At 45.3% G+C, this 18,591-nt stretch overlaps 1 protein-coding gene across 5 annotated transcripts in view; it reads left to right on the forward strand.

Moving 5' to 3' along the window:
- LOC114439559 (protein TANC2-like) overlaps window positions 1-18,591 on the forward strand; it is a 34,785-nt gene that overhangs the window by 2,136 nt on the left and 14,058 nt on the right. For 3 of the 5 annotated variants that reach the window (XR_003671073.1, XM_028411580.1, XM_028411581.1), the window contains exons 1-19: window positions 9,733-10,037; window positions 11,683-11,822; window positions 12,064-12,244; window positions 12,325-12,645; window positions 14,226-14,351; window positions 14,441-14,707; window positions 15,294-15,448; window positions 15,587-15,818; window positions 15,890-16,062; window positions 16,176-16,256; window positions 16,336-16,536; window positions 16,677-16,811; window positions 17,026-17,222; window positions 17,302-17,410; window positions 17,541-17,663; window positions 17,766-17,903; window positions 17,997-18,095; window positions 18,189-18,380; window positions 18,463-18,556. Coding sequence is in view for 4 of the 5 variants with exons in the window: in XM_028411580.1 (XP_028267381.1) it covers window positions 9,743-10,037; window positions 11,683-11,822; window positions 12,064-12,244; window positions 12,325-12,645; window positions 14,226-14,351; window positions 14,441-14,707; window positions 15,294-15,448; window positions 15,587-15,818; window positions 15,890-16,062; window positions 16,176-16,256; window positions 16,336-16,536; window positions 16,677-16,811; window positions 17,026-17,222; window positions 17,302-17,410; window positions 17,541-17,663; window positions 17,766-17,903; window positions 17,997-18,095; window positions 18,189-18,380; window positions 18,463-18,556 (3,259 nt within the window). In the remaining variant the exon portion in view is untranslated. Of the gene's footprint in view, window positions 1-6,080; window positions 6,193-6,292; window positions 6,401-9,732; window positions 10,038-11,682; window positions 11,823-12,063; window positions 12,245-12,324; window positions 12,646-14,225; window positions 14,352-14,440; window positions 14,708-15,293; window positions 15,449-15,586; window positions 15,819-15,889; window positions 16,063-16,175; window positions 16,257-16,335; window positions 16,537-16,676; window positions 16,812-17,025; window positions 17,223-17,301; window positions 17,411-17,540; window positions 17,664-17,765; window positions 17,904-17,996; window positions 18,096-18,188; window positions 18,381-18,462; window positions 18,557-18,591 lie in introns of those variants that run through there. The other 2 variants (XM_028411582.1, XM_028411583.1) reach the window with 1 other exon arrangement.

Consider the following 18,591-nt stretch of genomic DNA (forward strand, 5'->3'; position numbering starts at 1 on the left):
TTCCTATCATGTAGCTACGTGTGAGTCGATACAGCTTATACCAGTCCAGATGCCACAAAGTAATGGAGTAATTCACCCTGGCAGGATGCTCCCAGAAACACCACAACCATCACAAACACCATAAGAAACAAGTGTCCATATATATCTGGGCCAGCTCACAAACTGCTGCAATGTACCAGACGATGAATCATGCAAGATATTATGGCTGCACTTCTGATTTAAACTGGGATACAAGTACTTACACTCATCAGTAAAATACCTTTGCTACACTTGGCCAGCTAATGCTAATGCAAGCTAGCAGTTTGTGGTACAGAATCATTACAGACTGGAAAAGACGGCTTCTATTCAGTATTTTGTATCTTCCTCAGCTGCCATTTTAAAATTGTTTGCCTCTCTCTGTGTTTTCGCTACGTCACCAAGATGGTGGCCCTGTCTCGAGTAGGTCTGGCAGTCTGTCACACAGACCGGTACTGGTCGAAAGCTGATGCTAGCAGACTTAATAGTTTCTGAAACATTCTGCCGACATCTGCCACAACAATGATAGAGATTAGATTAGTTTAGCAACCAAAAGAAAGACTAGGAGCTGTCCAAATACAGGACATGTTTTGGTTACCCAGTCCAGGTTCTAAGGGGGGCCACCGGTGTGAAGCTTCCCTGTGAAGATTTGCTTCAAAAACAGGCTAAAAGTTGAGCGTTAGCAGTTAGGCCTTTGTTTGTTTATCTGCAGGAAGTTGTTTTGAGGCCACACACACACACAGACACACTTTCCTGTGAATGTGGGCAAGTGGAGTGAGTCCTGAACGATTGCAGGAAGTTGGGATTGGCTTCTCTGGGGAGGATAGATAAGAGTCCGGTACAGTGTGTTAGCATGTGTGTGTGTGTGGGTTCAGCTGAAGGCAAGGCCAACACACACACCTACACACACACACACACAGTTGATCCTAATCAAACAAACCTGTGGGTGTGTGTGTTCTGGATTGAGTGTGTGTGGAGGTGTGTTTCTTGTGCTTGAGCAGCCTCTCGGGGTGGTGGGTACAAAGGGAAATCCTTGTGACGTGCTGAGGACAAGGGGGCGCACTTTTAAAACAAAACCAAGGCGGTCCTAACAGAGCAGCAGGATGGACCACGTATCCCACCGTGCCTTAGATCAGAGTGCCCCTACTGTACTGATAAGAAAGGGACCACTGACTGTATTTAATGAAGGACGACACGGTTCTGCCTGTGCCCTTACAAGAGTGAGGCCAAACGATCTCTGTTACTGGCACTGCTGTATTAGAGACAGTGTGGTCGTAGAGGTCAAACGGTGGCATCATCACTTTTCATGCCCGAATACTGACCCACTTCCACTTCAGACCAGTAGCTTGGCTGCTCTGTGGCTTGTTGACTTCCTATGGTACGGGATCAGTGTGATAGAAATGAAGCCCCTCCGCTAACATGCACCTAATTTGCATCGAGCCACCGGCGTCGGGTATGGGGGGGGTCCGTCATGTCATCCATCTTCATAGAGTCTACGGCAGAAAGCAGTTTGACTCATTTGAATTGAATTTGCATGTTGTTTGAATTCTGCCTCAACATCACAGTATCTCATGTCGCATATTATATATTTATGGACGATAGTGCAGAGGTTTCAAGTTGGATAGAGGTTATTTTACAGTTTGTGCAGCAGCTGGGTGTCAACTTTGGTGCAGAACAGCATTTTTTTATATTATATTGTTTAAGGCTGCTGATATTGACACATTATTTAAAATCGTTTTATTTACAATTTCTGGCAAAAAAAGTCTTAAATTGATCAATATATGTTGGATTATATGTTGTGATAAGAGCAGAGCAACACTATTCTTTAGGTAGTAAATCAGGCCTTGTGTGTTGGTGTTGGGCAGTAACTGGGTCGTCCATCTGTGCCGTCTATGCGTGTGCTGTTGCGTAAATAAAATGGCTACTTTTCTGCTTGTGAAGGGAGCTAGCGTGACGGTAGCTAATCTGAAAAGTTTCAGAAAAGTGCCGTTCCTATCACATGTTTTAGTATTCTGCCGGACAGATGGCAAAACAAACACTTCGTTCAAGGCCAGCTGTCATAAAATAAATAAATAAATAAATTAAAAAATGCTACGTTTACTCAATGCACAGTTGGCAGCTATGCTAAACTTAATGTGTATTTTATAGCGCGGGTTAAAGCTCGTCTGTTTGTATGTTTAAAGAGTTAGAGGAGGTCGGTCAGATGGAGCTGTAACTGACGACAGATGGTGTGTGTGTGTGTGTGTGTGTGTGTGTGTGTGTGTGTGTGTGTGTGTGTGTGTGTGTGTGTGTGTGTGTGTGTGTGTGTGTGTGTGTGTGTGTGTGTGTGTGTGTGTGTGTGTGTGTTCACACAGGCGAAAACACATGAATGAACTTCTCACCACGTCAGTGCTGAGTCACATTTACTGGCTGCAGACTGAGATGAGTGACTCAGATCATATCCTTCATTTCCCACAACTCTTCTTAGTCTGTTTGCTTCATGGTTTGTGGCCATGTGCGGTGGTGACTGTAAGGCAACACACACACACACACACACAGAAAGCATACGTGATGGATGAGGCAGCCCCTCACTAGATCATTATTACAGTGTGTAAAATGTGACAGAGATGTACTGTGTGTACCCCGAGCCGCTTCCTCTTTTCTCTTTAACTTTCTATTGTTCACCTCATTCCTCTTGGGGAAAACATTCTACAGTGTGTGTGTGTGTGTGTGTGTGTGTCCACAGAAGAGTGGCTCAGGCGCTTTGAAAGCTATACCTCCAGATGCAGAGCGAGCACAGGAGAGGTGACTCCACAAGGACAAAAAAAAAAAACGACCGTGCTGACAGTGTGTGTGTGCAGCCAGATAAGCCACGGCCGTCAGTAAATGGCACTTTTATACTCATTTTTAAATAAATCCATAATATCAGGGCTCGTTTAGCTGAGCAAATATTCATTCCCCGGTGCTTCTCCCACAGCAGCTCTCTTGGCAAGTGAGCAAATAAAACCAGCAGCTATCTGCATCCACGTCTGAGAGACCGTCCCGCAAAAAGCTTTTAGATGCAGCAGCTAGACATCTTCTGCTTGCATAGATATGACACACACACACACACACACGGCAGTGGCTAGCTCAGCCTTGCATAAGTGTGTAATGTGTGTCAGTGTGCTAATCCTTGATGACAAGGAAGCAGGAATGATGGGATTGAGTCTAAAAACCTACACACACACACGCATGACTGATTCACAGCACATATACGAATGTGACACTACATGTGTCTGAGAAAACAAAGATGTTGGCTTTTATGTAAATGCACTGAAGACAAATGAGACAACAGCTGGAAACCAGAACAAGAGTCCTTTGTGTCTGACTGAGAGAGAGAGAGAGAGATGATACATTAAACCTGTAATAAGGAAGCAATAAGACAACACTCGATACACGCCTGTAACACTGGAAATCTGCTTTTATTTTATGCACATTATGCATTATTAATGCAGTAGTGGTACAACAATAACAGTGCAGTTCACTCGACCACACAACTGAAACACAAAAAGAGACGACTGCGATCTGGCTCGTAGTAAAGAAGCATTTATTTATTTATTTATTTTATTTTTTTTGCTTATTTATATTTATTTATTTTTCATAAATTATTAAATATATATTTATATTTATAGTTTTGCTTATTTATATTTATTTTATATTTATTTCTTTTATTTATTTATGCTGTCTTTTTGTTTTTATATTTCTTGGTTGTATCCAATAAAAAATATTAGCTATCAAGGGCTGCGAGGGCCCGTCATCGCTGCACCTATTAGCTAGGTTATAGCTCGCAGATTAACCCTACCTGCCATGCATCAGCTAACTGGCTAATTTTACTCTTTTATTAGTGCATTGTTTGGTACAATTTTAGACTTTTTAACATCTTAACAATAGCTACCATCATGTGTTAGCTAATATACATCAGGTCGTTGTTTTGTAGTTTTTTTTACGCACCACTGGAAGTGTTATAGTGTGTTTGTGTTTGTTGACATCACACATTGTGAATGACAAACAAGGAAGTGATGTCTGTACTATTTTAATCTGCCATCTGTTCCCCTCTGACTCTGATCACGTCTCCGCTCACACACAAACACACAATCTCCCATCAAATTCAAATCAGCCGGAGTGTGTGTCAGAGGAGGAGCAGCGCAGGCAGAGTGTTTCACATTTAAACATTTAAACTGCCATCAGCACAGAAATATAAGACAGAACTAGAAGAGAGGAGCTCAATCCACACGAGTGCCTCTCTCTCTCTCTCTCTCAGTAAGTTGAAGTAGTTAGTGAGAGTGTGTGATGGCTCGTGGATGCTATAATTAAATCACCTTACACTGTTATGGTGACACACACACACACACACAAAGTCCTGTAGTCTCAACACAAACGCACCGAAGCATACACCAGAAGGTGAACAGGGTTACATCTAATACGCATTCTCATTAACGGATCCCTTAGCAACGGCAGACGGTTGCCTAGCAACAATATTGCCAGCTAGCAATTTGGGTGTGTTTGAAAGTCACACTGTAGTAAAATAAGAGTGGGAGGGAGGAAGTGAAGAAAGTGTGTGTGTGTGTGTGTGTGTGTGTGTGTGTGAGACTAATAATTATACTGGCAGTGGGAAAAATCCGATATTTTTGTGGTGTCAGCAGTTTAACGCCCATATAGCGCCGCAGGAGTAAATGATTCCTACATCCATGTCAGAATGCTCCTGTTGTACTTAGTGCTGGTGTAAGCTTTGGCGAGCTAATCGTTAACACGCCAGCCGGTCAGGGACATGCAGGTAATGCTGGTTAGTCAATAGCTTTGTATTTTATTAGCACTAATTTGTGGGACGGCCGCTGTCAGCCAAGATCAATATTATGATTAATTCTCATGTCAACTACTTATTGAACAAATACATGATGGAGCTAAACGTTCTCCTGAAATATGAATTTCAGCATCATGTTTTTTGGTTGTTTCATTGAAGATAACTTGAAGATGTTTCTTCTAATTTAGTATAAAATGTAACTTAAACTTAAGGATGAAAGCATCCATTATTGTGACCGTGATGGAATCCTATCAGATTAAGATTAAGATTAAGATTAAAAATATCTTAATTAGTCCCACAATGGGGAAATTGCGTTTTTGCAACAGCACATACAGAAAGCAAGAGTACAAGAGTCCAAATTATGTGGAACGAGTAATATTTTGCAGATAGTGATGTGTACAGTTAGTTTTTTCAATTGCACAGAACATTGAGCCTTTGCTGTAGTGACGATAACTTATTAAACTGGCTATTTAAACTGCTAAAGAAATGCAGTGCTGAGACGATGCTAACAGGTTCTGACACTGCAGACATACCTCAGCAGACTGTGGCATTTTTTAGCCGCTCTCCTAACCAAATTTAACCGTTCTTTAGATTTTGAATAGCACGTCTGAACATTCCCCCCAGGTCAGATATGCAAATGTACGCTATTTGCATTTAGCTTCATTTTGTTCTGTTCAGCAGTTTTCCTAACTCCAACATGCCCTCTCCATTCTGATGTAGTTAAAGCATAATGTACATTTGTGTTTTACAGACTCAGTCACAGTGGGTACGCTGTAAAATCTCATCCAACAATAGCTTGTAGTATCTTAGCAGTGCCAGTAGATGGCAGTAGCTGCTTTGGAAGCAGCGTTAACATATGGTTGGTTCTATTGAGTGTACATTTCCACAGTTGAGAGCAAACTTAAACAGCTTGATCCACTCATTCTGATCCACTTCGCTTTGTTGTCTTATAATCCCGTCCGGCTGTCTCTCCATATGGTGTGCGCTCACAAATCCTTCAAAATAAAAGCCTAATCGAAGTTTCTGGCCACAAATATAAGCAAATATACTTAATCAATGGCTTATATCTGATACTGTTTCAAATTTCATCTGCAGTTTAGGGAAATAAAGCTCACGTAATTTTATCTGGAACAGAGTAGATATTTGCATAACCTGACCGTAGAACAACTCAGTGATGGATATTAAGTAAAGTATATTTGTTCTGATAGTGTTCTCTCCCTCTCTCTCCCTCTCTCTCTCTCTACAGGGCTGTTAACAGGAAGTGTGTGTACTTGTGTGCGATCTGTCATCGTGACCAATCATGTTCCGAAACAGCCTGAAGATGCTGCTGGGAAGCAAAAGTCGCAAGAACACCAGCGGTCAGTACCTCCTGTTAAATACCACATGAGACATAGAGTGTCTACTCATGTCAATATGCTGTATTTGTACCTCTCTCTCTTGTTTTTTTTTGTCCAACAGGTGGTGGTAACATGGATCCGGAGGGTTCAGACCTCAGGATGATGGAAGGCTTCACTCGCTCGCTCCCCTCCTCGCCCCTCCTCAACCTCCGCCTGGCCAAGAGAAGCGGTAAGACTCTCTGAGCAGCTCGCTGCTATCCATCTTCAGCACAACACACCCTCATCACACAGGGAGAAACAGATGGCAATCTCCAGCTGAGTTCAAGGCTAACATTAGAAAAAACAAACATGCCTGTGAGCAGGAACTTGATCATGTGATAGGGATGGGTCTGATTACACTGTAGACTAGTGCAAACTTTTCACCTTTGTAAGGTGCTCGTTCTTCACTCTTTGCCCTCTGATAATCCTTCATGTTCGTACTTCAGGAGCTCATGTCTGGACCTGCTGGCTACATGTAGAGCAGTGTAATGAGTATAATAATATATACATTCAGAGTTTAGGCGGACTGTCAGGTAACTGTCAAAGTAACTAAGTATTTGTACTTCGTTACTGTACTTCAGTAATTTTTTATGTATTTCTACTTTACTTAAGTAAAAATAACAGCTCATACTTTATCCTCTGACTCCATGCTGCAGCTGTTACCTGTCCTTTCTCCTCCACTACATGTCTCCAGTGTCTGTAGTTCCTTGTTCCATGTGATGAACACAGTGCTGGACTGATGAGAGGTCAGACTCTGCATGGAGGTGGTGTCACGCTGCCAGCTGTGTTTCTATAATGAGCTTCAGTCATGATGCCGGTGCTCTGGCTCAGTGAGCTAACTAGTTAGCTGCTGTCTGCTAACACAGGTCCATCCATTAATGTCTGATGAACATGAATCATCACATGAATCTACAGCAGGAACACTGACACAGTAAACATGCTGAATGCCTGTTTGTTATCAGCAGCCTCTCTGTTCACTTGATGCCCACAGCCTGCCTCATGACACACAGACCTGTCCACAGCTGCTTCTGGACTGAACATGGACATTAACTACACATGCTCCATTTTCATTTGATTATTTTAACCTGTTCAGATCCTTTGCAATGGAAATCAATTATATATATTCAGTGTGTGAGTACTTTTACTTTGAATACTTTAAGTACATTTAAAAGTACTTAAGACTTTTACTTAAGTAGGATTGTTGATGTAGTACTTCTACTTTTACTTACGTACAAAGCTGCAGTACTTCCTCCACCTCTGCCAATATGGCGACAGTTTGATCATAGTTGTTTTACTGTCATTGCTCCTTACACACCTCCTTGGAAGAATCTCATCCTGAGTACCTTATTTAAGCCCCTTTGCAACCCAGGCTGCCCGTCTATGTTTGTGTTGTGCTAGCTTCCACAAGGCAGCTTATGTGTATTATATATGAGGCAGCCTATAGCTAACTGTGTGTATTATTTTTTGAGGGGGGTCCGGAGCTCAGTGCGCCATGCTTGTTTCCTTCTTTGTGTACGTCGCGTTGTCTCTCTACACAAACACAGACACACAGCTGTGACCTGTTACTCTGCGCCTGGCAGCGTTTGACCCTGCATTTGATCGCCCTCATGTGTTGTAGTGAGAAAGAGAACCCGCAGAAATATAACACCCCGCCCCGCCCCTCCAGCCTCGGCCCTTCGCCGGCTGCTCCTCCTCTTCTCTCTCCGCAGGCTTTATTTGACACACTTCTCCTAAACATCACCATATGGAGTGTGTCTTTGTCAACAGAAACATTATCCTGAGCCACGCTGGCTTGAAGTTAGAACACCACATACAAAAACACAGGCGAGCTCTGATTTCAGTTTCTGTCTCTTCACTGTTGTTTTGCCGCCCCCCCCCTCCTCCTCTTCCTCCTCCTCCTCTTAGCAAGTCATGTGACTAAAATCTGAAGGAGTTTCTTTTGCCTCAAATGCACACAGGGAGTTTTATACAGAACATCATCATGAGAACATAACATAGATTTTAATATAGGTCATGGAGTTTGAAATAGCTCCTCCTCCTTTTACCATCTTCTACATCTGTTTCTGTGTTTCTGGTCTCTTATATATATTTTCACATGTGGCCAGCTTTAGGCATCAAGACTGCTTGGTCAGGGTTAGAAAAACACTTTTACAACATCAAACGCACTCTACAAGGTGACGCCCTGCCATCTCTCCGTACTGTAGTGATGAGTCCCACCCCGACCAACCCTTTTTTGACGACAATAGTTTTAATAGCTCAGAAAAATCACCCTGTTTTTTGACGTCGTCCCTGTGAAGACACGCTGAGGAAGCGGGGGCCTGGATCGCGGACTCGAACTCGTCCCGTCCTTGCCCTTTTGTCACTTGATTTGGACTCTGACTTCAGTGGCCGCCATTTTGACAGTGATGATGATGTGTTTTCTGGCAGTTGGTGGAAATCATCAGTTCAAACAGTGTTACAATTAGAGCACAGCAGATTACTACTTTATTAATCTAACACCGATTCTGCATCTGATCCTGCAGACGTCCGGACTTCCAGGCCTGTCTTTAACTTCATTTTCTTCTGAGGTTCTCTTGTTGATTAAAAGCCCTTTTCCAGAGGTATCTTCTAAATATAATCTGCTCTTTGTTCAGTACCCTCCTTGCTGCATTTTTCACATTTTCTGGTCTTAAGTGGATTACAATCCTCCATCTTCTCTGTGATTTGCGGGCAGACGCTCCTCTGTCCTCTGGTTCACTTTAATTGCAGTGTTTCTCTGCTCTGCCGACCTTCATTCATTCGTTCTGTTGGACTTTTTCTTCTTTCAGAGGAAACAGGACTGTCTTTCTAAACTTTCCTCGTGCCTCTCGACATGTAGCAGATTACTCTGTCTCCTGCTCTCTCGGTTCAGCTCCTCCTGCACTCCTTCCCCTTCTCTTTTTTCCCTGTGTGTGTGTGTGTGTGTTTTTTCTTCTCTTTTTTTTGGGTTGGAGGAGGGGAAGTTTTGATTTGCAGTGCAGTCAGACGAGGGAGGTCGTCTTTCAGACCAGATATGGAGGCTGCACAGTTGAAAGAAACAGTCTTTGAACCCCTGGAAACTTTCTTTATATTTCTCACCAAAGAGGACATCATATGCAGCGGAGGACTTTCTTCCCTCTCACGGCTTTAGTTGCTTCTTTCTCTCTTTGCTTGGCTCTACCCATGAATGAAAAGGACTACAGTTTGCTTTGGCTAGCTCAGCTGTGAGTTGCGGTCAAGTTTTCATATTTTCATGTTTCACAACTGAAAAGTTCTGTGAGAAGTTTGGCTTTTACCTCTGAACTTATTTGCACCTGGAGTACCTCTCATGTTTTTTTTTCTTTTTCTGGAGAGTCTCGTCCTCCTCTTATCTCCTTCATCTGTCTCTCCCTCTGTCCTTTGTGTACCCCTGGAGAAGGAGGAGCAAACAGAAGACGACAGGATATTGATGTCTTAATGGAGAGGATGAAAATTGGCTCTGTTCTCTGTGCCCCCTACATGGAAACACCCTGAACCTATCAGAACCCAGCTAGCCATGGACTGCACGGCAGCTATCTTGAAGACATGCGCCCGCTCCAGGACCAAGTGGCGTCGACACGGGCGCTCATCCGTCTGCTGTCCGTGGCGGCCGGCGGGCAGCTGCAGCTGTGGCGCAGGTATCGTGGCGGTCAGGGTCGTCCGCCACACCTCGTCCCTCCTGCGGTGCCTGCTGCTGTATGTGTGCTGTTGTCGGCCCCACGAGGAGAGCTCTGAGTTGTGTCATGATGAGTGGGCGGATCGTCCTGCTGAAGGTGTGGAGAGAGGAGGAAGAGGAAGGAGAGAGGAGGAAGGTGAGAATAAGGAGTCAGGGAATGACACAGATCTCATGTTGAGTTGTCTTCATTCTGACACTTGTCTACGTCTCAGCCCAAAAACTGAAGCCTACATGATGCAGCGAGGTGATGGACGGGTTCAAAGGTCCACGAGCAAACACAGGTCAAGAATATTTAGCCAAAAACATCTGTTAAACCAGGAAGTCGCTTACCATCGGGGTTCAACTCACCTGCTAGAGCCGGAGGAATTCATTTGGTTCTTTCAAACATTTGGTTCTCGGGACTAAACTTTACCCAGCCTTGAGTCTGCAAGAGTCCACTGGAGTTGAGTTATGTACACAGCAGTGTACAGGTCTGTTGTGGCTCTTACTTACTAACTGACTTGTTACTTAGGTTTGAACACTGGCATCATGGGAGTCGACATGCTAACATGCTGGGTAGCTAATGCTAGTTAGCCAGCAGCCTTCAAACATCAGTCTGCACATGAAGGGGCAACTAAACTAAACTGATCCAGTACACTTACTGAAAGAATCTAGCAATGTAGCTTTATGACATTCTTAAACCATTAGTCTATTAGTTCCTCCACACATGCATGTTAGGGACTAATAACAGGGCTAGTCTGCTAACCGTGTCTGGCCTGTCCACGACTTGAGGACAGAAAACCCACATTCACTTTGTTTGATAACCCTGCAGGCATCAGGGCGGATATACAGCATCATCACAATCTAGCACTGGGAAAAATTTGTAACAGATCTCTTCTTTAAAGTTTAGAAAGAATGAAGAAGAAAGGGAAAAAAGAAAATGGAAGAAGTATCAGAGAAGAGGAGGAGGAGATGGAGATGAGGGAAGAGCGAAGAAAGGAACGAGGGACTGACAGACTAAGGAATCAGACGCTGAAGTGGTTAACGAGACAGAAATGGAAAAGTCTGTGCGCGCTGTATCTGATCTTTCCATTTTATTTTTCTTCTGCTAAAAATGGCCCACACACCCTGTCATTGACTGACCACACATGCATGTATGTGCACACATACACACACTTTGTGTGTCTGCACCGCTTCTCCAGTGCTTTGTCCAACAGTCAGCAATTTATAGCTGTAATTACAGACCGTCACAGAGAGTATGAGCTTTCATGCTGTGGCTTTCCTTCTTCTGTGTGTGTGTGTGTGTAGTGTTCTTGGCATATTTAGGTCATGATAGTGAATATATTAATATGAAGATCAATGACTGCTTTGCACACGTGCGCACACACTCGTGCAGTCTTCCCAGTCAGCTCAGCAGGAGTTAGCGCTCCGTGTGAGTGTGTGATTTTAAATTCTCTTATGGTTTGTTCCATTTTTTATTCCCGTCCAATCAGAGGACACGTTGGGCTGACTCTTCATTCTGATTGGTGTGGAGGAGGCGGGGCTTCTCCAGGTCACCAGGGCAACAGAGTAGCTGGGCGGGTCTTCAGTCTCACAATCAGTGACTGAGGTTATTAAGCAGATGCTTCTACTCCACATTCAAACTTTCAGCGTGACGATTAAGCTAAGCTAACAGTATAGCTATGCTAAGCTAATAATACCGCCAAAAACACCAACTGATTCAAATCAAGTGCTGCCAGCTTGTGCTGGGATTTCAGGCATTTATCCTTATATTCAGTTTCTTCCCCACTTTCCCTCTCCAGGTGAGGATGAGGAGTTAGGACCGCCCCCTTCTGTAGACGAAGCAGCTGATGCGTTGATGACCAGGCTGGGCTTCCTACTTGGGGAAAAGGTCATTGGTGGAGAGCCAGACTCGTCTTACCACGCCCAGGAGGATGGACAGGTAATCACACCTAACTTTACACTCATCAGTGACATTACTTCCTCCTTTTTTAACCATTAATGACCAATGATATATTGAAAAATGTAGCATTGAAACACAGATCAGTGTGTTTAGTACCTCAAGCCAGCCACCAGGGGTCAATCCAGATGTTTTGGACTTATTTTTGGGGGATTATGGCGTCCATCTTCATATAATCTGTGGTCTAATTTAGTAAGTGAAACGTTGCATGTCTGTCTTTTAGTCTTTCCAGCAGAGGATCTCTCCTTCCTCCAGTCTGGCCAGCAGCAACACGTCCCCCTGCTCCACACTGCAGCCCCCTGCTGGAAGGGAGGGCAACAACAACAATAAGCACATCTCCACCAACCACGCCTCCGTCACCTCCCCTACCTCAACACTGGAGAGCAGAGACAGTGGGATCATAGGTGAGCCTGACCCTGCGGTTTAATATCTTTAAATAGATCACATTTAAATCACCAAACTGATTAAGCCTCCTTCCATTCAGCCACACTGACCAGCTATTCTGCTGACTCGGCTGCAGAGAGGGATGATGGTGCCAAGTACCTGGGTGACTGTTGCCATGGCAGCAGCTTCAACCTCTGGCAGCAAGGGGGCCGACCGGTGGTGGCCTCCACCTCGTCTTCGAGTATGATGGCGGCAGCGAGCGCAAACGATGGCTTCCTGTACAGGGTGGAGGACAACATGGCTGCCTCCACTTACAGCCTCAACAAACTCCACCCAGACCGAGGCGCTGGCTCCACCCGCTCATCAGGCTCCACCCACTCCATCCCTCTCTACCTCATGCCTCGTCCTAATTCAGTTGCTGGTAAGACATTGTTACAAGTTTGTTTAATGTGTTTCAGTTTCACACGGTTGTGCTGTGTGGCTCCATGTATGGCTTAAACTTGGGTGTTGTGACGTGACTAAGTAAAAACTATGGACACAGCTTCCGTGACATCACCCGTTTGTTTCTGAAGAGCCGTTTTGAGGCTCGGTGGGAGGTTCCAGGATGGAGCCAGCCCCCAGTGGTTGCGGCGTGAATTACAAGTTTTGACACTTCCGCACGGGCTTCAAGTCTGAGCCCCGGAAGCTGCTGCTTGGGCGTGACCAACAGCAGTGGCTCCTCCCACCAGAGCACAGGAACCAATGTGATGCTAATTCACATCATGTTGTCGAAACAATTATTTTTAAAGTCTGCCACCATCTCCTAGCAGCACTGAGTCTTTGAACGGTTTGTCTCTCTTTCATCACATCTCTGTTGTAAGTGGGTGTGAGTCAAAGGCTTTGCAGTCCCACAGGCTGCTCCCACACAGTCTTTCCTGTCAGGAAGGAAATACATCACTCTTTCTCAACTATAGTGACCTCACCAGAGATAGTCTGCAAACAGAACAGCGGTCACATTTTTATCTCATCTTTAGGACGTGGTTAGCCTAGCACAGCAATGACAATGGAAGCTAGAACCAGAATCCTGCATAGATCATGTAACGTTCACACGTCAGTCTCCATTTTCTTTTTCTTGCTGTGTCTCATAAAAACCACAAGCACTTTGGAAAAGGAAGGAAGTGACATATATGTCATTTCTCTCTCTCACACACACACACACTCACATTCATACATATGCACAGGATACACGGCACAGTCAGCGCTCCTGTTCTCTGCAGTGTAGGACGATTTTAAACCGGATTGATTGGATCAAACTAGCGGTACGTTTCTGTTTTGTGTTTTTGCTGGGAGTTGTAGCAGCTTCAAGTTTCTGATATTTTTAGCACGTTGTTAGCATTCAAATCAGCTTTGCAGCAGCTGCAGGGGGTATCGGGGATGTCCGACTGCAAGAAGCTGCGAGATATATATATTAAAGGGTTAAAATTCTGTTTAGGTTCAGGGTGGCACCCTGGTTACCTTACTCTAGCACTGAAATCAGACTAAAAAACATCTTGTCTTAACTCCGAGGTTGCCAGGTAACAGTTAGAAACAACAGGAAGTTGTAACTTCTGGCGAGGAAATGGTTAAGGTCAGACACAGTGTCTTGTGAAGCTATTATTTGTGAATTCTACAGTTGAGTTTTTGTGCACATTAAACAAGGAAATATGATGTGTTATGAAGCTTCAGAGCTGCTGTTACACAGTTCTTTCAACCTTTTAGCCTGGATAGCATTTTGCTAAGCTAATCATTTATTTGGCTGTAGCGTCATATTTAAAGGTCGGGTAGGAGATTTCATCATTTCATTCCATGTGGTTGGGAGGGACTTGGGTCTTTGCTTAGGAGAAGACACAATCAGAACAGTGATGGTCATAGCAGATTCAAAACCTTTTGTTTTTGCATCTGAGGACAAAAAAAATAAAAGTTTTGCTCAGTTTATGATTAAACTTGAAAACATCAGTTAAGTGTTTTATGTTCTCTTTCTAGCCACTAGTTCAGCCCACCTGGAAGATCTAGCGTATCTGGATGAACAGCAGAGACACCTCCCTTCAAGGACGTCTCTCAGAATGCCCAGGCAGAATTCTGGGAGTCGTAGTCAACAGGACCACAGAGGTAAGCACTCACTCCCGACAGAAAGGCATAAATATGAAGTATTACTAAACTCATCCGCTCTCTCTCTCTCTCTCTCTCACTCTTCACAGTTCGCTTTACTCCCTCGCTCAACCTGAAGCCACTCCACTTTGAGGTTCCCGGCCTCTCGTCTGATTGGCTGTTCACTGGCAGGGAGTGGCTCTACCAGGAAGTGGATGGTTGTCTCCGCAGCGACGATCAAGCAAAGAGTCAGGGAGTGGTGATCGTCGGCAACATGGGTTTTGGGAAAACGGCCATCGTTGCCCGTCTGGTGGCGCTCAGCTGTCATGGACACCGCATGTGGCCGAACGCTGCCAGCAGTAAAACGTTACCCAAACGTAAGCACAGATGTCAGATATTCAGCTTTAACTTTCTGCAAGCAAGCAGCAGACATAGAAGAGCAGAAGCAGCAACCACACAGCAGTTTCCAAAGGATTGCTTAAATCTAGTTTACCCAAATATATTGTTCCTATTTACGCAGCATGGCATCATTTGTCAGCATATTTTTTATTTCTGTTTTTAATTATGAAGCAGAGCGTCTTTAAAATGTGGCGTCAACACTTTCTGAAGCTCTGAACGAGTTTTCAGTGATTTAAGGTGACATAAATATGGCGACACACAACATTTTTGGCGGTCGCCCAGTTAGCATGTCTGCCAGAAGACCCCCAGCAAGTTCTTGTAGCCACAAACGCAACCTTTTTTCCATGCGCTTATTTATTGTGAAAAAAAGCTGAGTCATCGTACAGAACCCAATAAAATCCAGCAGACTCACAGCCAGCAACCAGACACATACAGTTACTGAGCCAACCACCAGAAAAATGCCTCCTAAATCATGCAGTGGAACAAAAACACCAAATCTGTATGAATGCACCACAAAGACACAGGGAGACGTTTGGAGTGTTTACATGTTTACTGACTTTCCAGATGTAGAGCCTGTTCCTTTCTCCCATGATTCCCTGGGGAGAGGAGGAGGAGGAGGTGGTGGAGAGGAAGGAGGAGGAGGAGGAGGAGGGAGCTGCCCCGGTACTCCAGAAATGAGACGGAGACAGGAGGAGACGCTGAGGAGGCTTGCAGGACAGGTAGCAACCACTGTTCTTTAGTTTTGTCCTTTGTTTTTGCATATTTCTTTCAGTTTTTTTAACCTTAACCTTAAACTCTGCCTTGTTTCCTTCAATTATTATTTTTAATTCCACGTGTCTTCTTGTCCGTCTTTGCAGGTCGTCTCTTATCATTTCTGTCAGGCTGATAACTGTCACACCTGTCTGGTTCCGGAGTTCGTACACAACATGGTGGCCATGCTGAGTGACGCCCCTCAGCTGGCAGCCTACAGGGAGCTGCTGCAACGGTCGCCACAGTTACAGAGCATGCTCAGTCTACGCTCCTGCATCCAGGATCCGAGCTCTGCACTCCAGAGGGGAATACTAGAACCTCTGGATGCTCTATACAGAGGTACACACAGGCTCTTCTGTCTTCACCTTGGTTGTACGCATGTGATAAGACACATCGTTTTTGTCCTTCAGAGAGGAAGTTGCATGTGGAGGGGGCGGGGCTTATTGTACTGATTGACGGGCTGAACGAGGCGGAGTTCCATCGGCCGGACTACGGAGACACTCTGACTTCCTTCCTGTCCAGAAACATCCAGAAATTTCCTTCCTGGTTGAAGATCATCACCACTGTCAGGACCAGTCAGCAGGTACAGACACACACACACACAAACCATCATGTGAGCTAAACACAGACGGAGACAAACAAAACTTTCTCTGATCTAATAAAATCTGTTGTTTTTTTGTCATTTTATCGGATCAGGACATCACTAGTTCTCTACCGTTTCACCGCATCTCTCTGGACAGGATGGAGGACAACAACGCCATAGACCAGGACCTGCAGGTATTTTGTAAACACAGACCTGTTTACTGTGTGCTTCTCTCTGTTTATCTGAACTGTGTCTCTGTCTGTGTTTCCTCAGGGTTACCTGATGCAGCGTATCCACAGCAGTGCTGAGATTCAGAGCAACGTGTCGCTGAGCAATGGCCGCCTCGACAACACGGCTCTGGCCAAACTGGTCAGCCACCTGAAAAGTCTGAGCAGAGGCTCGTACCTCTACCTGAAACTGACCCTGGACCTGATTGAGGGAGGATACCTGGTCCTAAAAAGCTCCAGCTTCAAGGTGAGACAGCAGAATAGTCGAAGCATCCATTGTCATGTTAATAATTTTGACCTTCACTAGCAAATGATTGACTTATTTACATTTATTGGTAATCATTTAGTTATGTTTTATAATGGTGAATGGACTCTGTGTGTGTGTAGGTGGTTCCTGTGAGTCTAGCAGAAGTTTACCTGCTGCAGCTCAACATGCGGTTTCCCACGCAGTCATCGTTTCAGAGAGTTCTGCCGCTGCTCAACGTCACCGTGGCGTCGCTGCACCCGCTGACAGAGCAGCAGGTAAACACCATCACTCTAAAATCCTTCATCAGAATGTCCGATAAGAGCACTTTTAATAAACATTGTTCTAGCAAGCATGGCAGCATTCTGCTGGTAGCATGAGTGTGAAGCTTGTAATTAAAGCATTTCATAAAGACTTGCTTGCATGGTTTCAGGGTCATGTTGTTGTTCATGGAGTCCATTGGATCTCCTCCTTCTCTTCTTCCTTCTGCAGCTGTTTGAGGTGGTGAATGCCGGCGCTCTGACAGGAGGAATGCTGCAGTGGTCAGAGTTCACACAGCGTCTGGAGCAGCTCTCTCCTTTCCTGATTCGGCGAAGCGACGGCAGCAGGATGCTAAAACACGCCTCCTTCAGGGAGTGGCTGGTGTGGAGGGAAGAGGGGCAGGATGACAGGTTCCTCTGTGACCCCAGGTACACTGACAGGAAGAAGAAGAGTCACTGAGAGAGAGAAAGATGTTGGTACTAAGTCTGTCTGTCCATCTGTGTGCAGGAGTGGCCACACGCTACTGGCCTTCTGGCTCTGCAGACAAGATGGGAAGCTGAACCGACAACAGACACTCGAGCTGGGACATCACATCCTGAAAGCTCACATCTACAAGGCTAGTTGACACACACACAATAAGACAAACACCGGAGTGAAATACTTTTGGATTTGTTTGGCCACAAAGTGCACGTTTCACACACAGAATGGCTGTTTATTGTAAATGTTTCTTCCTGTGACGTCTCCAGGGTCTGAGTAAGAAGCTCAGGGTTTCCTCCTCAGTTCTTCAGGGGCTGTGGCTCTCGTACAGCACTGCAAGCCTGAGCCCTGTTCTCTCATCGCTGCGCAACCTCTACACCCCTAACATCAAGGTAAAACACCCCCACACACAGAGAAACAATCACACACACACACAGGGATTTGCTAACACAGATGGATTGTGTGGTTGAACTTCTGGCTCTCCACCTGTCCAGGTGAGCAGATTGCTGATTATAGGCGGGGCTGATGTGGACTGTCGTTGTGATGTCCTCAACAACGCCCCGCTGCTGTGCGTCCACGCTCACCTGGGTCACACTGACGCCGTGGCGCTGCTGCTCGACCACGGAGCTCAGGTAAAACCCAGTGATGAGCCATCATGAAGGGAAGACGGTGTCGATTTTGTGCTGCAACCAAACTTGAGGCTTCTGTGTCACATTTTTTTTTAGGTGGATGCTCAGTCACAGGATGGTTTGACCGCACTCGGATTCGCTGCTGCAGCTGGTCGCCTTGACATCGTCACCATGCTGAGCCAGAACAAAGCCAAGGTAGCTGTAATTTGGCGTCACCAAGTATGATGCTGTGGTAGACACCAGGCGGATGTGGTTTTTCACTCTCTCTCTCTCTCTCTGTGTACTCAGGTGGGTCACGTGGACGTTTCAGGTCGGTGCGTGCTAGTTCACGCGGCCCAGCGCGGCCAACTCGAGGTGCTGCGCTTTCTGTTGAGGTGCGCCGACTGGAGCTGCACTTCTTGCTGCGGCCAAAGGGGGGCGAGCAGGAGCCAGGCTGTGCAACAGGCACTGACTGCAGCAGCCAGCATGGGCCACGCAGAGGTAAACTCACACAATCCTCACACACCTCATTACTGCTGTGTGTTACCGAATCATGAAAATACATGTGTTACTGTGTGCGTAGATGGTGTCATACCTTTTGGATCTGCCAGAGGAAGATGAGGAAGAGGAGGAGAGGCCTGAGATTAACACATATGACAGTCTGTGGGGGGAGACAGGTACTACACACATGTGCACATGTGAACAATCACCC

This window comes from Parambassis ranga, chromosome 8 (genome assembly GCF_900634625.1).
Source record: "Parambassis ranga chromosome 8, fParRan2.1, whole genome shotgun sequence".
NCBI lineage: Eukaryota > Metazoa > Chordata > Actinopteri > Ambassidae > Parambassis > Parambassis ranga.